This window comes from Delphinus delphis, chromosome 19, assembly GCF_949987515.2.
Source record: "Delphinus delphis chromosome 19, mDelDel1.2, whole genome shotgun sequence".
Lineage (NCBI taxonomy): Eukaryota > Metazoa > Chordata > Mammalia > Artiodactyla > Delphinidae > Delphinus > Delphinus delphis.
In genome coordinates, this window is record NC_082701.1 from 51,205,695 (window position 1) to 51,226,457 (window position 20,763).

At 55.8% G+C, this 20,763-nt stretch overlaps 1 protein-coding gene across 1 annotated transcript; it reads left to right on the forward strand.

Moving 5' to 3' along the window:
* The first annotated feature begins 2,877 nt into the window (after nucleotides 1-2,877).
* GUCY2D (guanylate cyclase 2D, retinal) lies at nucleotides 2,878-18,180 on the forward strand. Its single transcript, XM_059998451.1, has 19 exons — nucleotides 2,878-3,634; nucleotides 3,717-4,021; nucleotides 5,937-6,288; nucleotides 6,872-6,956; nucleotides 7,219-7,321; nucleotides 7,724-7,825; nucleotides 9,376-9,456; nucleotides 10,820-11,026; nucleotides 11,125-11,281; nucleotides 11,825-11,974; nucleotides 12,577-12,725; nucleotides 13,235-13,398; nucleotides 13,494-13,686; nucleotides 13,922-14,096; nucleotides 14,395-14,493; nucleotides 14,592-14,686; nucleotides 14,800-14,885; nucleotides 15,019-15,130; nucleotides 15,456-18,180. Exons 1-18 carry the CDS (start codon nucleotides 2,878-2,880, stop codon nucleotides 15,110-15,112), a joined length of 3,354 nt encoding a protein of 1,117 aa, XP_059854434.1. The 3' UTR covers nucleotides 15,113-15,130; nucleotides 15,456-18,180.
* Nucleotides 18,181-20,763: the final 2,583 nt, after the last annotated feature.

Here is a 20,763-nt window from a genome sequence, read left to right on the forward strand (position 1 = left end):
TAAAAATAGTACAAAGAACATTCATATACCCTTTACCCAGATAGTGTTAACATTTAATCACATTTGTTTATCATTTGATAAGTATAATATACAACATATAGTATGTAATACATATGACATAAAACGTACATATATTTTTTCTGATCTATTTGAGGGTAAGTTACATACATTATGGTGCTTTACAGCTAAATACTTCAGTGTGTACTTCCTACAAATAGGGATAGCACAGTTCAGAATTTACACTGATAAAATACTTTTATCAAATCTCCTGTTCATATCCCAGTTTCGTCAGTTGACAAATTTGATGTTGATACACTTTATAGCATTTTTATAATCCTATGAACTCTATAACCATATAGCAGTTTTAAAAACCCTTTGTACAGGCTCCAAACTAGAGGCAGGTATTGCATTTAATTGTCATATCTTTTTAGCTTCCTTTAATCTGGAACATTTCCTCAACCTTTATTTGTCTTTTATGATATTGACATTTTTGAAGAATACAGGCTCCTCCCCTCTTTTCAGTAGAATGTTCCTTATTTTGTGTTTATCTCCTGTTTCCTTGAGATTAGATTGATGAAATGCACTCTCGGCTGGAACATACATAGATGAATATTGTGCAGTATTGCATCTGTGCAGTATTCCAAAGATGTAGTATTGTATCTTTCTCAGGTTATGATGTCTGGAGGGACACAATATCTATCTGCCCCTCATTGGTTGACCAATGCTAGTCAAAGTGTTGTCCAATTTCTCCACTGTATAATCACTGCTTTTTTTATTGTTATTAATTTATTTTTGCTGTGCTGGGTCTTCGTTTCTGTGCGAGGGCTTTCTCTAGTTGTGGCAAGCGGGGGCTACTCTTCATTGCGGTGCGCGGGCCTCTCACTATCGCGGCCTCTCTTGTTGCGGAGCACAGGTTCCAGACGCGCAGGCTCGGTAGTTGTGGCTCGCGGGCTCTAGAGTGCAGGCTCAGTAGTTGTGGCGCAGGGGCCTAGCTGCTCTGCGGCATGTGGGATACTCCCAGACCAGGGCTCGAACCAGTGTCCCCTGCATTAGCAGGCAGATTCTCAACCACTGCACCACCAGGGAAGCCCTAATAACTGCTTTTTATTTTTTTGCTCCCCCAAACTCATAAGCAATCGGTAGGGAGACACCTTAAGATATGCAAATACTCTGGGGACTTCCCTGGTGGTCCAGTGGTTAAGATTCGACGCTCCAGTGCAGGGGGTCCAGGTTCGATCCCTGGTCAGGGAACTAGATGCCGCTGGCAGCAATGCAGGCAATGAAGATCCCTGTGCCGCAACGAAGACCCCACACAGCCAAACAAATAAGTACATATTTCAAAAAAAAAAGATATGCAAATATCCTGCTCCTCATCAAAATTTCTTCCTAGCTTTAGCATCCACTGATGATTCTTTCCTGATCCAATCTTTGCCATGATAGTTGGAAAATGATTCATTTAAAGTTTAAAATTGTGTTTTTATGTATTTTTTAACCTGGAATTGATTTTGTAGTGTGAGATAGGGATCAAATTCTACCTCCTCCCTCCGCCTCCTGTATGGCTAACTAATCAGCTCCATTTGTGGAAAAGCTGATAAGAAATGTCCACTCCTTCATACAACAAATTTCCATTTTTGCTGGGTTTGTTTCAGTAGTCTCTATTCTGTCCAATTGGTTTATTTGTTTATCCCTGCACCGATACTACAGTGTTTTAATTATTATAGTTTTGTAATAAATTTTGATATATAGTACGGCAAGTATCCCATTATATTCTTCTTTAAAATTGTCTTCTCCATTTTTGTCTTCCTGGCAATTATATTCATTGTCACAGATAATTTCCACAACAATCTTGGGAGAGATTAAGAAACTTTCCCAAGGTCACAAGGCCAATAAGGAGCAATTTGAACCCAGGCCTGCCCAAGGTCAGAGTTCTTTCCATTTCTTCCTGGGGTTCTGCCTACCCAAAGCCAAAGGGATGCTTACCTAGGCATGGAGAAGTGGAGGTCAGAGAATCAAGTGTGGGCAGGTGAGAGAAGGCAGGTATCAGACTGGGTTTGGGTTTGGTCTCTGGGTGTAGACTTTGCCAGCCAAGGGACTTGGTTCGGACTTGGCTGGCAGAACTGGAAACAAGATTGGAGGAAATGGGACCCCAGGACTGATCACCCACAGGTCTCCATGGGCACATCTTGCTGTTTCCCAGGCTGAGCAGGGTAATGTGGCAGCAGCCTGACAGCGGGACCTGCGGCTGCTTTTATGCTGGGGGTTATGGTGGGGGGCTTGGGACACAGGGAGGGGAAAGAATCTGGCTGGCTGCCTGGAAGCTAGGACAGAACCCACCCCAGGGAGCCCCATCCTCCACCAGCCCCTCCCTGCCTGCTTAAGAGACCCTAATCAGCTTGGGGAGATTAAGGGCTCTGGGCGGCTCTTCCCACACCCCCGCCCTGGGCCCTGGCAAAGGAGACCCGTGGGAGGGCGTCAGAAGGATCGGCCCTGTGACCCCGAGCCCCGGCCCTGGCCCGAGCCCCGGACTTTCCGGTGAGTGGCAGAGCCCCCTCCACACGGACTCCAGGTCCTTCCTGCCGGAAAGAGACCATGGAAGGGAATGGGAGTGTCCCCACTGACCCCTGACAGCTCTAAGAGGGGGAGAGGGGCAGACAAGGGGGAGCGGGAAGCAGAGCAAAACGGGGGGGAAAGGGGGTGCTTCCAGGCTATGCCCCTGACCCCATATAGTCGTCCAAGCCCGCGGAGGTGGGTGTGGAAGCATAGACAAGCCGTGGGTTAATTGGGCTTTGAGAACCTTGGGGGTTGCGGAGAGCCCTAAGAGAGCCCTGGGGGTCGCGTCCTCTCATGCTGCTCTGTTTATGCTCTCAGAAGCCGGCAATGACCGCCCGCGCCCTCCTCGCGGGTGGGCTTCGGGACCCCGGGCTCTGCGCCCCCACGCGTGAGACTCCGTCTCCGCCCGGCCTTCCCCGGACGCCGTCCCGGCCCCGGCCTCTGCTCCGGCCCCGGCCTCTGCTGCGCCCCCTGCTGCTGCTGCCGCTGCTGCTCCTGCCGCGCCCCGCCCTCTCCGCTGTGTTCACAGTTGGGGTGCTGGGCCCCTGGGCCTGCGACCCCATCTTCGCCCGTGCCCGCCCGGACCTGGCCGCCCGCCTGGCCGCCGCCCGCCTGAACCACGAAGCTGCCCTGGAGGGCGGCCCCCGCTTCGAGGTCGCGCTGCTGCCCGAGCCGTGCCGGACGCCGGGCTCGCTGGGGGCGGTATCCTCCGCGCTCACCCGCGTCTCGGGCCTCGTGGGGCCGGTGAACCCCGCAGCCTGCCGGCCGGCGCAGCTACTAGCTCAAGAGGCGGGGATCGCCCTGGTTCCCTGGGGCTGCCCCGGAATGCGGGCGGCGGGCACCACGGCTCCCGCGGTGACGCCCGCGGCGGATGCGCTCTACGCCCTCCTGCGCGCGTTCCGCTGGGCGCACGTGGCCGTGGTCACCGCCCCCCAGGACCTGTGGGTGGAGGCGGGACGCGCACTTTCCACGGCGCTCAGGGCCCGGGGTCTGCCCGTTGCCCTGGTGACCTCTATGGAGCCCTCGGACCTGTCTGGAGCCCGGGAGGCCCTGAGGAGGGTCCAAGGTGGACCCAGAGTCAGAGGTAGGCTCCCCTGCAGGATGCGGGAGGGTCGGCCGTCCAGCGAGAAAAGGACAGAGCACCGAGCGGAGCCTCTTGTCCGCAGCAGTGATCATGGTGATGCACTCGGTCCTGCTGGGCGGTGAGGAGCAGCGCTGCCTGCTGGAGGCTGCAGAGGAGCTGGGCTTGGCTGATGGGTCCCTGGTCTTCCTGCCCTTCGACACGCTGCACTACGCCTTGTCTCCAGACCCGGACGCCTTGGCCGTGCTCGCCAACAGCTCACAGCTTCGCAAGGCCCACGATGCTGTGCTCACCCTCACGCGTCACTGTCCCCCGGGAGGCAGCGTGCTGGACAGTCTGCGCAGGGCCCAAGAGCATCAGGAGCTGCCCCCTGACCTCAATCTGCAGCAGGTAGAGGGACCAGGGAGGAGGGAAGAGGGGAAGAGAGCAGAGAATAGCCAAAAAGGGGAGGTGGAGGCCGGAGGCAATGGGAAGAGAAGTGGATAGAGTCGATGGAATGAGAGGAGGATGCAGTCAATAGGAGGGAGTAGGAGGCCAGCAGGGAGAGAATAACCAGCAGCTCTGCATGTCCTGGGTGATGATGTAAAGGCTCTGGCCTTGCTTGGAGCAGCTTTGTGTATTGGAATTGCTTCCAGAGAGTTGGCAATGAGACCTCTCAAGGTCAGCTCCGAGGAGCAAACGCTAACAAACTCTGCACTGCAGCATCTTTTGCAGTCTACTTCAAAGTAAACCCACTTCCAACACGGCCATGACATACAGTCTGTATCAAACAACCGGTGTCCTTAAGAGAGCAGGAAGGAGGGAGAATACAGATCCAGCCTCCATGCCCAGTTCGGAGGTGTTTCCTCTGGGGCTTCACCTAGTGGTCTTAACTTTTTGAGAGCCTTACAACTTGTGAGAAGCAGAAAGGTCCCTAGGTGGAGCAAGGGCTTCTATAACCATCTAGAATCACAGCTTATTCCCATCAAGCAGCTAATATCCAGGATTCCCTGAGAACAGTGGTGAGATGGGATGGAGGACAGGTGGGGAAATAGAGGTGGGGGAAATGGTGGGGAAAACCCTCTTCAGTTCTCAGTCAGTAGCATAGCCTTTCACCTAGCTGCCCAAGTGAGACCCCTGGGAGTCACCCTTGATTCCTCTAACCCTTCCCCCAACATCCAGACACCAAGTTCTGTCACTTTTGCTTCCCAAAGGTCATTTGAATCCATCTACTTTCTCCATCCTCACTGTCACACCCCTGGTTCAGGCCACAGCACCTCTGGTCCAAATCCCCAAATAAAATCTCCCAAGTGGTCTCTGCTTCACCACTTACCTACCCCAGGCCTTTCTCCACCCAGCAATCAGAGTGAACTTCAGAAATCTGACACATCTGACTGTGTCACGGCCCCATCCAAAGTCTCCCAGTGGCTTCTCTTGCCCTGAATAGATACAGGTCTCTTCACTTGGTTTATCAGATCTCACGTCTTCCTCTCTCTTCCTTCTTTCTTGAACTTCAGCCAGACCGAGCTACTTTGGGTTCCCCAGATGTGACCTTCTCTTTTGCTTCTCTGCTACTGGGTGTACTGTTCCCTCTCTCCTGTCCCTACACTCCCCCAGATATTTCGGATTCGTCCCCTGAGGGATGGTCACTTCTGGAAACCTCTTCCTCCTCCCCCAGCCTGGGCTGGGCATCTTTTCTGTCTCCTCAGCTCCCTCAGTTACCCCTCCCCTCACTCCTTACACTGCATTAACATCCCTGTCTGTCTCTCCCCACTAGAGGAAAGATTCCTCGAGATAGGGACTCTGTCTTGTACCCTGCTATATCCCTAGTGCTCTACACAGTGCCTGGCGCTGTGAGAGATGGGAACTGGGAATAATAGAGAAGCTCCGTGAGATCAGGTTGTTGCCTTGGGGAAAAGAAAAGACCTAAAGATAGAAAATAGAAGCCAACCAAAAGACGAGAAAGAAGGCTTTCAATGAATGGTAGGTAATGATTTTAAAAATATATGCAGGGCAACCAAAAGGAGAGGGAAGAGAGGAGATGTAGGTATTGGAGTTAGAAGTCACAAGTGATAAGAAGAGCGTAAGAATACTGAAAAGAGGAAAGGGCAGTGGTAAAAAGGGGTGGGATAGACAATTGGGGAGAGAGGAAGAGAGAGCCAATGAGGAGAGATATGGAACCACTAACTAGGAGGTGTGAACAGTCAAAACACACAGGGCTTGAAGGACTCGACAGGCCCAATGAAAGGATAAGTGGAGACAGTAAGTCCCCATCTATTTATGGGCCATGACCCCGAAACCTGAACCCCCTACCCTTCCTCCCCAGGTATCCCCTCTCTTCGGCACCATCTATGACTCGGTCTTCTTGTTGGCCGGGGGCGTGGCGCGAGCGCGGGCGGCCGCAGGTGGCGGCTGGGTGTCCGGAGCAGCCGTGGCCCGCCACGTCCGGGATGCCCAGGTCCCCGGCTTCTGTGGGGCCCTGGGAGGAGCCGAGGAGCCCTCCTTTGTGCTGCTGGACACGGATGCAGCTGGGGACCGGCTGTTCACCACATACGTGCTGAACCCCACCCGGGGCTTCTTCCGCTCCGCCGGAACCCCGGTGCATTTTCCTAGAGGGGGACGGGGGCCTGGGCCCGACCCCTCGTGTTGGTTCGACCCAGACGTCATCTGCAATGGAGGTGAGGGCGAACATCCCAGCCCACACTGGGACAGTGACCATGAACCCTCCACAAAGTGGTGAAAGAGAGTGAACTCTCATCCTGTAACTCCTGTTGGAGGCCCTTCCAGGTCCTCCTCAGAGACCACTGTCTTGCCGAGCCCCTGGAGCCCTCTTGGAACCTTTCTAGCATTCCCAGACCACCCCCCGCCCCGCCCTTTGCAGGACCCCATGACCTTTCCCTAGATCCTGTTATGGGCTCCCATCCCCCTTTTCTGGAGCCTCCAAGATTTGACGTGACCGCATTCTTCCCTAGAGAGCAGCGGTCCCTAACCTTTTTGGCAGCAGGGACCTGTTTCGTGGACGACAGTTTTTCCACGGACAGGGGCGGGGCGGCGGGGTATTCAGGCGGTGATGCCAGCTATGGGCAGCGGCAGATGAAGCTTCGCTCACTCACGCCGCTCACCTCCTGCTGTGCGGCCGGGTTCCTAACAGGCTGTGCGGACAAGTAGCGGTCTGCGGCCCAGGGGCTGGGGACCTCTGCTAGAGAGGATGCCTCCCCTCTGCTACAGTCCTCAGCATCTCTCCTCTCACTGCCCCTCCAGGGGTGGAGCCCGGCGTCGTCTTTCTCGGCTTCCTCCTGGTGGTTTTGATGGGGCTGACAGGGGCCTTCCTGGCCCATTATTTTAGGTGAGTAGGGTAAGTAGAGAGGAGCTTGGCTCTCCACCTGCCAGAAATGCAACTGTGCAGCAGGCTGGGCCCACCCAAGAGTAGAAGGAGGGAGGATGTCTTTTGGAGAGGGGGAGAAGGAAGGAGTCTTGGAGGGCTGGCGGAGTCCCGGGGGGGTCTGGTTTGCGGATGACTGCCCTCCCCTGAGCCAGCATTTTCCCCCACTGGCTTCCTCTCATGGACCTTGGTCCCCTTTGCAAAGATGACCTCCTTTCTCTACCAGGCACCGGCTACTTCACATCCAAATGGTCTCCGGCCCCAACAAGATCATCCTGACTCTGGATGACGTCACCTTCCTCCCCCCGCAGAGGAGCAGCTCTCGGAAGGTAGGGGAGGAGGGGAGCCAGGACCCAGCTGTCCTCCCCTATATGTTCGGTCCCCTGCCTGGGCCAGCCCTCACCCCAGCCCCCACCTGGGAAGGCCTGGTTTCTGCCTTGGCTCCATCCCAGGTCTGAGTGCTGGGATCAACGCCCTCATGTGTGCAATGAGGATAACAGCCCCTGTCCTGACCGCTTTCCTTGGATAGGGTGAAGCTCCAACAGAAAATGAATATGTTTGTTTTGTAAGCTCTGAAGTGTCGTGTACTTGGGAAGTAATGTCATTATCACCTTCCCGAACTAAGATTTCTTCCCTTCCCCTCTTTAATCCCCAGATTTAAGCCTGACCTCAACCCAGGACTCTGACCCCATAGTATATTTTGACCCCGTGCACTGACCTCTACCCTCCAGGTGGCCCAGGGGAGTCGATGGAGTCTGGCCGCCCGCAGCTTGTCAGACGTTCGCAGCATCCACAGCCAGAGCCCGGATTACACCAACATTGGCCTCTATGAGGTGAGCCTGAGACCCGGGCAGGCCAGGCTCCATTCCTGGAGTTGCGTCGTATCTTGCAGAGTCCAGGAAATGGGGATAGGAGCCCAGAGTGGGAACTAGGGAGAGTTCATGGATTCCTCCTCAAAGGGGAGCATCTGGGACTCCTTCCTGCTGGGGGATTTTCCCTTAGCCATTATCCGGGTGAGGGCTCTTCAAAGGCTAATCACAGTGGCCTAAAGACTAGAGGCCTGACGGTGGGGAGTTTGATGGGACCAGCATGTAGCCTGAAGAGGCCACTGAGGTCATCGTCCTCCCCCTCAGTGCTCCAAGCCTTTGGGTTACTGAAGGGCACAGGCCTCCCTGGAGAGATTGAGACAGAGGTTCATCTGGGAAGTGATCTCATGGTCACAAAGAGGACTTTTCCAGGATTGGATTGTTCAGGAAGGGGCTTCCAGACTGAGCTAATCTCTGACTCAAGCCAGACCCATGTCTTGGCCCCACCCAGCACTTCTACCCCAATCAGATCACACTCTGGAGCAGCAAGACTTAGAGGGGAAAAAGAAAGTCACAAAAGGGCATTAGGACATTAACCACGGGGTCAGCAGATCTGAATGTGGTGGGATGGGTGGGAGATAATGAGAACAGATTCAGAGAGCGCTGGGAGAGAGCTCCACTAATGAAGAGGGAGTGGAGATGTAGAGCTCTTGGGTGTCATGTCGTGGAGAGAATGCAGAGACTCCTAGTATGTCACCTAGAGGCCATTGCAACCATTTCCCAGTAGAACACTATTGTCGTTTTGGGCAGGACCCTATGCCTTGAAGAATGTTTAGCGCCACTTGTCTCCGACTCTGTCCACTGATCACAGCCCCCAGTTTTTGTGACAATTAAAAATGTCTCCACATTTATTTCCAAATCTTCTTTAGGGGTCAGTACCAAACCCCCAGAATTCCCTCCTAGTCCAAATCCTTTATCAACAGGCAAGGCCAACTACATAATCTGCAAGGTCTAGGGCAAAATAAAAATGAGGTGCTCTTTGTTCATTCAGGATGACAGCAGCAGATCACTGAACCAAGCTCAGGCCCTTCTGAGCACAGGGCCCTGGGGGACTGCATGGGTCGCACGCCCATGAACTGGCCCTGCGGACAGCTGAGGACAGCGAGGCCCAGAGCCTGCAGGGGAGCTGTCTATCCTTCACCGTTAGTCTGTAATAACGCGTGATCTACCCAGACTCCTTGACGCCCACCACAGTGCTCTCTTATGGCAGCGGGTGGTGATGAGGGCTGTGATTTCGATGACACTTGTGGTGGTGATGGCTCACTTAATAGGGCTGTTGGTGAGCGCATCTGGCGTGGTGAGGACAGCCTCTGCATCTCTCTTTCCCACGGGCGGGCTCTCACGCAGCTGGCTGTGAAGTGGGCTGGCAGACGTTATACCCCTTGCTCCTGAAGCTCTTTGTCACATGGAAGATGGGTTCTGGGGCAGGGAGCCAAGGGAAACACGGGGGCTCTCTACGGCTCCTCACATCATGGGGTTTTGAGAAACCGAGTTCCCTACTCCTGTCTCTGCTCCAGGGAGACTGGGTTTGGCTGAAGAAATTCCCGGGGGAACAGCACATAGCTATCCGCCCAGCGACCAAGATGGCCTTCTCCAAGGTGAGAGTGGGCCTGTGATGGGGTGTGAGGTGGCCATCGTTTCCTCCCTCCTTGCCTTCTCTTTGCAGCTGAGTCCAAGTAGACCCCACTGTGGCAGGGACGACGAAGAGCTCTCAGTGAAGTGTCCCCTCCTCTCTAAAGCAGGTTTCCTATCATGCTCTCCTATAACACTAGTTCTTTCCTTGGAGGTGTTGATCATAATTTGTAATTGTTCACCTGTGTGTGCTTGCTTATTTCTTATCTGCCTCCCTCCCTGCACTGTAAGCTGAGTGAGGGCTTTTCCCCTTCCCCCTCCATTGTATTAATATTTCCAGCACCCAGCACAGTGTCTGGAACATTAGAGACATCCAGTGAATGTTTGTTGAGTGAATGCTAGAAAATAAATGGGTTTCCAGTTCTGTCAGGCTGCTTGCACAGAATGGCCTAGTTGGTGCATACTGAGTGACGTGGAAAGTTGGCAAGGAGGCTATAAACTGGCTTATTCTGGTCATTCCAACCTTAGTGCCCCCCTTACCCCTAACACCATACAGCCTTGGCCTGGCCTCCTTCCTGGATGCCGCCATAGAAGCTCTTGGTCACAGCTGCAGAATGACTTAAGTCATTAAGTGGGCTACCAGTCGTCAACAGACTAAATCACCGTTTAACAACAGGCATTAAGATGAAAAGAAGCCCCTTGTTGGACCAAAGAAAAACTAGAAAGGGCACCAGTCACCCACTAGCCCTCATTTTCCCAGCCAGACTGTGAGGGCCTCTGTCCCACCGAGTGGGTGTGGCCTTGTTGCTGGCTCCTCTGGGACACAGCTCAACTAGTTAGTCCTTCTTCCTTAACGTGGCGGGGGGCGGGGCGGGGGGGGTGCATCTATCTGGCACAATGATGTAACAAGCAAAGCAGCCCTGGGCTGAGTCACCAGCATAAGCCACTTCTGGTGATTTTTGAAAGCACTGCAGTGTCTGCCTGATTCTCCCCCCAAGGGACGGTTATATCAGAAGTTGGGGGTGGGGGGCGGTGAGTACCAGGAGCTTTTCCTTCATGAGGTGTTTTCCCTTAAGACCCAGGAAGTTCAAAGTCTTATGGTTAATAAATCAGAAACTGCCTGGGTCCTGATTTGCCAGCGCAAAATTGTCTTTTCATTCATAACTTTAAGTTAACACCACGTTCAGTGTCTGCACGGTGGCCTTTGACTGTGTTGTCTTTCCTAGAGAGAGAAGGTATCTGTAGAAGGAAGCCCCGACATGCCCTATAGACCTCTCCACTCACCATTTTTACCTCATCCTCCAATCAAAAACAGACCTGAAGAACAGCCTCCTCCCCACCTCTCTCCCAAAACAGCAAATGCCTGTTAATTCCCACCCCCTCCCCCAGATCCGGGAGCTCCGGCATGAGAACGTGGCCCTCTACCTGGGGCTCTTCCTGGCCGGGGGAGCTGGCGGTGCCGCGGCCCCCGGGGAAGGGATGCTGGCTGTGGTCTCAGAGCACTGTGCCCGTGGCTCCCTCCAAGACCTCCTCGCTCAGAGAGACATAAAGCTGGACTGGATGTTCAAGTCCTCCCTCCTACTGGACCTCATCAAGGTGTGCGTGTCGGGGTGGGACCGGGTGGGCTGCGGCGGGGAGGAGCCGGCGGGGGGAACCGCGTGGGCTGAGGCTGCCCCTGACGCCACTCCTTCCAGGGAATAAGGTATCTGCACCATCGAGGCGTGGCCCACGGGCGGCTGAAGTCACGGAACTGCGTGGTGGACGGGAGGTTCGTGCTTAAAGTCACCGACCACGGTCATGGGCGACTGCTGGAAGCGCAGAGGGTGTTACCGGAGCCTCCCAGCGCGGAGGGTAGGATTCCCCGGCTGCCTCCCGGGCGGCCGAGCAGCCCCCGCATCCCCGTTGTTTCAAGGCCCTCTCCTTTCCTCCTTCCCTCGCACTCTCTCCATCCCACACCCACCGGACGGGACTCCTGCCGCGGAGGAGATCTTGTGACCTCTGAGATGAAGGGGGTCTGGCTCCATGACTGGGGAGGCGGGGAGTCGTTAGGGGGCGGGACTTGTGCCTGAGGGGCGGAGCTCCTGCCCTTTGCGGGGGGGGGGTCTGCTTCTAGTGGGGCTTTGCCTAAGGGCGGGGCTTGTGCCCAAGGGACCTAGTCTGCTCTCGGCACCGCTTTGTCTAAAGGGCGGGTCCTATTTGTGAGGGCCCGGCTTTCTGAGACCTGCTCTGGGATTCTGTTAGTTTCTCCTGGGGATCACTGCGGGCAGCAGGGCCAGACTGAGGCTGGGGAGTTGAGCGGGTGCGAGCCTGGGCTTTCTGGTGAGGGTGTGGGGGGGTCTGTCCCTAGCGCCTCTATGGCCCTCCGCGTGCCCACGCCCCCTTCCCCGACCCCAGACCAGCTATGGACAGCCCCGGAGCTGCTTCGGGACCCGGCCCTGGAGCGCCGGGGAACGCTGGCCGGCGACGTCTTCAGTCTGGGCATCATCATGCAAGAGGTCGTGTGCCGCAGCGCCCCTTACGCCATGCTGGAGCTGACTCCCGAGGGTACGGCCGCCCTCGCCTGGCCTTTGGACTAGAAAGACACCCTGCTGTTAGGCAGAGACCCAGCCTCGCTCGGTGCTGAGACTTAACTTATGTGGGACTCCCTAGAACTGAGTTCTGAAGGGTCAGGGCTGTGGAGAGCCAAGCATCAGGATGGGAGGGGCGGCCAGCACCCAGACGTCAGTGGTTTCCTCTGTCCCGACCCTGGACCCAGCCTGCTGCCCCAACGGTGGTAGCAAGCTCCTCTCTGGTTCTTAGGGGCCCCAGGGAGGCAGCACCATAGGGGGAAGGGGGAAACAGAGCAGACGGATCTGGTTCAGATCTATATTATCACGCATAGGATACAGCATGCTGCTTGATCACTCTAACGCTCACTTGTCTCATGTGCAATAAATGTCAGTCTCTTTGCCTGGCCCCTCCTACTGCCCCCTGGCCCCCAGGGTTCAGGGTCCTGTTGCTCCCAGCAACACCTCCCACACTACACTTCCCCACCTACTGAAGCTTCCCCTTCCAGCCCCCTCCTCTTGAGCTTCAACAATCAGGCCAGAGTCAGAGGTGGCTTCTGTTCCGGCACACCCCCTCTCTTGTTCCCTTCATGCCTCCAGAAGTGGTGAAGAGGGTACAGAGCCCCCCTCCGCTGTGTCGGCCCTCGGTGTCCATGGACCAGGCGCCCATGGAGTGCATCCAGCTGATGAAACAGTGCTGGGCGGAGCAGCCGGAACTTCGGCCCTCCATGGACCGCACCTTCGAGCTGGTCTGGGGCTGGGCTGGGCAAGGACTGGGCTGGCCGTTTGCCAACAACTTGGGGTGGGGGAGGGGAGGCTGCAGGAAGGCAAGCCGGCAGGATCTCTGACCTTCCAGGCTACTTCCTAAGGGGTCTTCTGAGGATTAAGGGTTTGGTGGGGACAGAATTAGAACGGGGGCTGTGGAGGCCTTTGGAGTGGAAGATGGATCTCTGGGTGGGAGAAATATTTAATTCAATTCAAATGACATTTATTGAGTATGTGTTTGGCCTAGTGAGGGAGAAGGACCCTTGGCCTGGGAGTCCAAAGACTGGGCTGGTTCCAGCGCCTTGTCAGTTGCTAACAGAACAGGTGACCTCCTAATAACGTGTGAAAACACAGTGCCCAGCACAGGGCAGCACGGGCTCGATGGGTATAGATGAAAGGGGGTGGGGGCAGAGGATCAGGAATAATACAGCCCCATGAGGGGGCATGGCAGGCCAGGTCCTCAGCAGCCCCACCAGCTTCCTCTTCCTACTAGTTCAAGAGCATCAACAAGGGCCGGAAGATGAACATCATTGACTCGATGCTGCGGATGCTGGAGCAGTACTCCAGCAACCTGGAGGACCTGATCCGGGAGCGCACCGAGGAGCTGGAGCTGGAAAAGCAGAAGACAGACCGGCTGCTCACACAAATGCTGCCTCCGTGGGTGCCTATGGGGAGAGGTGGGTGGGGAGGACAGCTGGAATCCAGCCAGACTGGGGTGGCCTCCAGGTGAGCTCACCACCTGCCATCCCCAGGTCTGTGGCTGAGGCGCTGAAGATGGGGACACCTGTGGAGCCCGAGTATTTCGAGGAGGTGACACTGTACTTCAGTGACATTGTGGGTTTCACCACCATCTCAGCCATGAGTGAGCCCATCGAAGTGGTGGACCTGCTCAATGACCTCTACACGCTCTTTGACGCCATCATCGGCTCCCATGATGTCTACAAGGTGGGGTGTGTAGGGGGCAAGCCCTCCTTCAGCTTCTCCGGCCCCCGCCCCCCTGCCCGAGGTCACCAGCACGATCCTCTTTCCCAGCCCTCCTGTCCCTTTTCTCCTCTGCCGGTCCCCAGCTCAGTCCCCCAGCTGGAAGGCTCCCCAGGATCTCTGCACTCACCCCAGTTTAGGCCTCCCGACAAGGGACATTGGCATTGGCGGGGTGCTCAGTACTGAATCCTCTCCTCAGGTGGAGACAATCGGGGACGCCTATATGGTGGCCTCAGGGCTGCCCCAACGGAACGGGCAGCGGCACGCAGCAGAGATCGCCAACATGGCGCTGGACATCCTCAGTGCCGTGGGCACCTTCCGCATGCGGCACATGCCCGAGGTGCCCGTGCGCATCCGCATCGGCCTGCACTCGGGTAACTCTGCGCCTTCCCGGGCTCTCCAGCCCATCTCCCTCGTTAGGGCCGGGCTCCAGGTTTCCTAGATGGGAGGCAAACTCGTGGAGTGGGTGGGGGCGGGGACTTGTCTTGAAGCCACCTTTTAACAGCAGGCACCGCACTGTAATTGGGAGGGTACGCTTGAGAGGGTTTCTTTGGGAAGCCAGTGGAGATTATGCGGTGCTAAAGGCCCCCCGAGCCCTAGGTGCCACCCAGCCGCCAGCAGGCCAGCTTCAGCGCGGGCCAGCCAGCCCACCGACAGCGCGTGTCTCCACAGGCCCGTGCGTGGCGGGCGTGGTGGGCCTCACCATGCCGCGGTACTGCCTGTTTGGGGACACGGTCAACACCGCCTCGCGCATGGAGTCCACCGGGCTGCGTGAGTGTGACGGGGCGGGAGAGGCGGGGAGGGGGCGCGGGAGGGGTGTCCTGAGCTCACGGTGTCCTCTGAGCTCACGGTGTCCCCTGCCGTCCCAGCTTACCGCATCCACGTGAACCGGAGCACCGTGGAGATTCTCTGCGCCCTAAACGAGGGCTTCCAGACCGAGGTGCGGGGTCACACGGAGCTGAAGGTGAGGCCGGGCTGGAAGACGCAACTCGCCACGCCCGGTTCCACTGAGACCTCGAGATCCACCGGCCCTCACCTCAGTCCGCCTGAGTCCTCCCCTCCCCCATGTCTCCCCAGGGCAAGGGCTGCGAGGAAACGTACTGGCTGGTGGGCAGACGCGGCTTCGACAAGCCCATCCCCAAACCGCCTGACCTGCAACCGGGGTGAGGATCCGGCCTTCACGCGCCATGACCGAGTTGGTCCCTCCATGCCCTCCCTCCCCTCCTGCCCTGCACTGGACCCCACGCTCCTACTGCCTATCCTCCCTCCATGAGGCCGCCCCTCCCTTCGCCACAGGGCCAGCAACCACGGCATCAGCTTGCAGAGTATCCCGCCTGAGCGGCGCCAGAAGCTGGAGAAGGCGAGGCCGGGCCAGTTTTCCGGAAAGTGAGGCTGGGCCTGGGACAAGGTACTGCCCCCTTGGCTCCCACGCCCCACAGACCCCGGGGGCTACACACATGCTTCCTGGAGGACGGGCACCTCTTCCCCAGCCTGAGGACCTAGCCCTGCCTGCCTGCAGAACGTCCCACTCAAGCCAGGTGTCCCCGTCCTTCTCTGACTTGGTGAGCCCAGGCTGGTTCCTAAACCCAGGGATTTCCCAGCCACAGGGACCCTGGTTCGGTAGGTCTGGAGTGGGCCAGGAGTCCAGACTCGAGAATGACTCTCCCCTACTGAGGTGAACCCCCGTGACCCCTTTCCATGGTTTCCCTCTGAAACACTCCTCTCTCCCTCAGGATTATTCCAGAAGGTCCTTTTCCTGAAAGTTGCTGCTGTAGGTGACCAAAAGTCTGGCTAATACCAGTGGCTTCCGTCCAGCTCTGCCTCAAAGGATTCTGAGCCTTTGCAAGAGCTGGTTGCAAACCAGCTGTGTGACCCTGGGAAAGTCTCATGCACTCTCTGGGCTTGGTTTCCCCTCCATGGTAAAATGAAGAGTGGCCTACCTAGGTGGTTTCCATACCCTCCGGCCCTGACAGCTGGCCTTCAGAATGGTTGGCCTTGGGGTACAGGGCACTGGGCACGTGGCCTCCAGCCCCAGTGACCCTGAGCCCATCAGAAAGGCCCCAGGAAGGAGGATCTGGGATTGGATGTCCCAACCCCAGAGGAGGTGGAGACCACCTATTCCACCAGAGCAGGGGTGTCGTGTGGCCTGAGGATTTGAGGGCTTCTCCATCCCCCTCCTTCTTCTGTGGCATAACCACATACTTTGCCCAAGTGCAGAGAAAAGCTTGTTGCAAAGCTTTGGGGAAACGAAGGTAAACAAACTCCACAAAATCTCTCCTAACCAGAACACCCAGGAATAGTAGTATTCTCTGTTTAACCGGGCGCCGCTGAGCAGGCAGTTGAACAGAAAATCCTCCCAGCTTAGATCTTTGCGACAAGTATCAACCCCTCCCATCCCAGTAAGTCCCCAGGTAAAGCTTCTTTTGTGGAACTCTGATGTCCCAGAGCCTGAGCCTTGGCATATTGGACTCTGGGTGGCCTTTGCCATCGCTGCAGAACCTGGCAGAAGTTAGCAGCAGCTGTAGCCAACGCAGGCTGTCACTAGGTGGTGAGCCTCCAGTCCCTGGAGATGTGCAAGCAGAACTGGAGACCCCTTTGAGCAGGGAGAGAACGGTCAGAGGGACTTCCTAGGCGGAAGGATGAACTAAATCCTCACCACACAGTGTGGTAGGTAGGCCAGCAGCAGCGACATCGCCTGGGAGCTTGTTAGCAACGCAGAATCTCAGGCCCAGGCGTATTGCAACAGAATCTACACCCTAACAGAGTTCCTTCAGAGTATTTCTATGCACATTAAAGTTTCTGAGTCAGAGAACGAAAGGATCCTAGGATCCCTAAAATCTCAGAACTGCTAAGATTTCATAAAAACCAGCCTAGAAACTAGCCCTGAGACTTGTTTCGTTTGATCAATGAAGTGGTTTTGTTTTTGTTTTGAGCTAACATTTAGAAATCAAGAGCTACCACATTGTAAACATGGCTGCCAAATTTCCCTCTTCTCTGAAATCAAAGCCCCGCAGGGGCGATTGCTGACTTCCTGCTGGAGCGAAAGAGCAACCGTCCCCGCGTCCCGTCTCTCCAGGGTTTCGCTTTTCTGTTCTCACCACGGGGAGTGGAGTGCCCACCCCTCCCCGTGGACTCCGAGACACCAAGATTTTCTGAACATCTCTTATGTACCTGTCCAGAGCCTGTAGACGTTAGACCTCAGGACTCTGGAGCAGCTGATGTTAGGATTACAGGCACTGCTGGAGATCACTTTGCCTGGCTCGTAAAGTCCACAAGTTCAATGGTTGCCCCTCCTTCCTAAAGGTAGAGGAAGAACAGACAAGATACCTAGAATCCAGCACTTGTAGGTTCTGGTTACTAAGGTGGTGCTGCTATAGTGAGTAATATAGTATAATTTAAAGAACATTTTTAACCGAGTTCAGAGATGATGAATTAAAGATTTTTTTAAAAACCCTGATGCACACACACACAAGATATTTTTAAAATTATGTACATTCTTAAACATCTCTCTTCAGATTTTCTCGTACTTAGGCCCCAGGAATCAAGGGCAGGCTCGGAGCTTCGGGAAAGAATTGGCCTGGGATTACGTGCAGGAGGATTAGTGTGGACAGGCTGGGGCAAGGCACCCCCAGAGGGGGAGGAGTATGACCTGGGGCCCAAACCCAGTTTGGGGCAGAGGCGGGGCGGGCAGGGCTGAGCGGATCCCTTCCCACCCTCAACTCAGCCTTGTTCCTGGGACTCAGTCTCAAAGGCAAGTGACGGGGGGAGGAGCTGGTAAAGGAGAGGCCTGTCCTCCTCCCCAGCCAGGAGAACGCAGGACCACCCGCCCCAGAGAGCTGGTGGGAGAAGAGGAGGGAAACAGCTAAGCCCCAGTCTCCTTTCTGCCCTTAGTCTCCTCTCTCTGCCGGGCAGCTTCTCCTTGCCTTTCTCCTCCATTTCCGTGGAACCTTTTCTCCTGGGCCCAGTCAGTCTCCTAGAGCCCAGCTGCCCTCAGACCCAAGTCCTCTCCACCTGGTCACCCCTCTTGTTCCGGGGACCCGGGCAATTCCCAGCCCAGAGAGCACCCGGCTTGGCCACTAGGCACCCCTCACCCTCAGACGTGTTTACACTACCTCGGCCAGCTGGCCTGTGCCAGGAGCCCACGCTCGGGGTGGCCTTGCCTTCGGGATGGCTCTGTCACCAGGAGCAGCGCTGGCCGAAGCAGGGACCTCCCGCAGCTCTGCTGCTGCTTCCATCCCATAGCCGGGACGCCGCACCCTGACCCAGGGCTCACCTGGCCCCTTTGTCTGTGCTGCTCCTCAGGGTCGGGGCCCTGCTCCCCATCCCCACCTGCAGTGGACCCCCGACACCCCCCTTTGGGGGACCTGTGACACTGCGTTGTGGGACCGCGTTCACCGAGATCTGGACTGTGCGCTGTGGACACCAGGCCATGTGCCGTGGTGCTGGGTCCTGGCAGGGTGGGGGCTGGAATAAAGGTGTGCTTTCTTCCAGTCCACGGTATGTGGTCCTTTTGGCCTGGGTGGCCCGAACACCCCCATCCCCGGAGGGCTCGCACCTGGCATCGCCATGGAGGGCTTCAGATAAGGGGTGAACCTTAGAGATGACCCAGGCAGGGGGAGATGAACTGGGGTCAGCAACCCCCCGCCCAGAAACCCCTCTGCTCAGGGGATCTGCTCTGAGGGAACCAAGCAGGGAAGCTACAGGCCTTTCAGGCTTCTAGAAAAGACCAGGGTCTCTGAGGCTCTGGAAATGGGTGGTGTGGCCTCATCCCTTGGTCATAGGCAGGAGAGAGGAAGGAAAAGAAGAGCAGAGCTTGTCTACGGCCAGGACCCAGGAACCGTGGAGGCCAGAGTCCGATTCTGAGGGAAGGGGGCCCCCAAATGGGGAAGTTGAGGTCCACTGATCTCTGGACAAGACCTCACCAAAACCCACACTCTACCTCCGACCCTTCCAGAGCCTACCACTGGCACATTAGAACAGGAGAGAACATCCCAAAGCCACCCATGGGTGACCAGCCCATTGGTCATCTATTTTCTTTGAGCCCAGCTATCCCGGCCCCAGGCTCAATGTTTCTGACATGATGACTCGTGATGGACGTCGGGTGTTCTGCCTTCCTAGCAACCGTCTGCTGCATGATGGGCAACCATCCCTGCCCCACTCTCAGTCCCTGTGGAACTGACCCCAGACCTCCCTCCAGTCCTGCCCAATCGCTCCATCCCTCTGGCCACAGGGATTGCTTCAAGGACAGGCAGGTGACCCAGTCGAAGCAAACAAGGCTACGTGCTGAGACATTACTAGAAGCCAAGGGCAGAAGTTGCATCTCTTCCCTGGGGTTGCTGAGAGGATGTGACTCTTGAGTGGTTTTGCCACCACAAAGAAGGAGCAGAACCAACAGATGGGCAGTGACTAAGTCCTGCTGCCACTTGTTTGAGCCTCTACCCTTCACTAGGCTTAACCAGTTCCTGCTAGTCCAGTACGATGGGATAGCAAGTTGTTTTCTTTGCTTAAGCCAGATTGAATCAGGTATTCTGTTCTTTGCAGTCAAAAGTGTCTCAAAAGGATTGTGGGAAGCAGTGGGGGTTGGACCGGTTTAAGAGGAAAGAAAAGGAGATAAACACTGAATTTGGAGGGAGGAGGGAGTGAAGGATGAATGACAAGAGATGATGTCTCTCTCTAAGCCTCAACTCCACCGAGAGTCAGGCCGGGCCCTTCCCTGCAGTATGACTGTTCCTGAAATTCCGTTTACGGGGGAACCTAACCCACGCAGAGGTTAGGACCTTGTGAGAGAAAAGGCGCACAGCCTGGTAGCCTTGTCGGGACTCTCGTGCTGACTCAGCATTTAGAAGTTGGAGGAATCTTTCAGGTCCTGCCCCAGAGGAGACGATGCAAAGGAGAGTGAAGTGAGGTCTCTAAGATCAGCGCATCTCGCTTGTCAACATCCTCGTGAGTTAGTGACTAGACTTTGACAAGGAGATTAGGGTGGGACAGGCGGCTTGCCCTGCTCCCAGAGGGGGAAGGGAGCAGAGAAATTGGGGAGAAGGACAACTGCGATGTCTGGAAAACCCAGGTTCCCACAGAGAGGAGCTTGTTTGTCACAGTCTAGAGACTCGTGCATCCAAACTAAAGCCATTTTGTCACCTCCACCAGGGACATTGCACTTTACCACCCACCCCTGCGTCTGGGTCTCTGGTCCTGGACCCAGAGAAGGGCATGCCACACTGGTACTTACCCATTCTGTCACAGGGAACATCGATCCCATCACCTAAAAAGCACGTCCCCATATACGACCCCTAATCCTCACACAACCCATTTGACACACATGGAAACTGAGGCTCCCAGTGGTGAAAAGCCTTGTCGATCACCGCAGTTGCAGCAAATCTTGGGATCAGGAAGCACACCCAGGAGTTCAGGCTCTGGGCCTTGGGGTGCCTCTCAGCGATGCTCTGGAGATGTTTCTCTCACAGGCAGCCCTGCTTTGTGACCCCTTGATTCTTTTCTGCAAGAGCACGACTTAAACTCCAAGCCAATGTCTGTGTAATCAGATTCTTAAAGACTTTTGACTTGGTGGGATATGAACATGAACCCATTTTACATTTCTCCAACCAGTACCTTCCAAAGTCCAGTCCAGTTGAAAACTCCCATTTCCTAATCTGCTCTGAAAGTCTGTTCCTCACCACGCCGGTCAGGGCCCTGATGGGGAGGGGGGGTGGTGTAGTGGGGGAGGAGGGAAGGAGCAGGCCTGCTCCTTCCCTCCTCCGCCAACTCTGGCTTCTCCATCAGGAGAGGAGGGACATAGGGGCATCATTTGATCCTGGGACCCCCACCCCCTCATTCTTCAAAGGAGGAATACAGCGGCAGCTTAACTGGTTGCCGGATCAGGAAAATTCCCCTGGTCTCACTTTGGCTCAGCAGCTGCTGGTGCTGGCTGGAGATGCCGTGCTCTCTACCTGTGCAGAGGCGATTTCACTGCAAAGCTGATGAAGGTGAAACTTCACAATCTCTCACCCGCACAAGTCCCTTCCAAGCCTCGCTACCCAATTG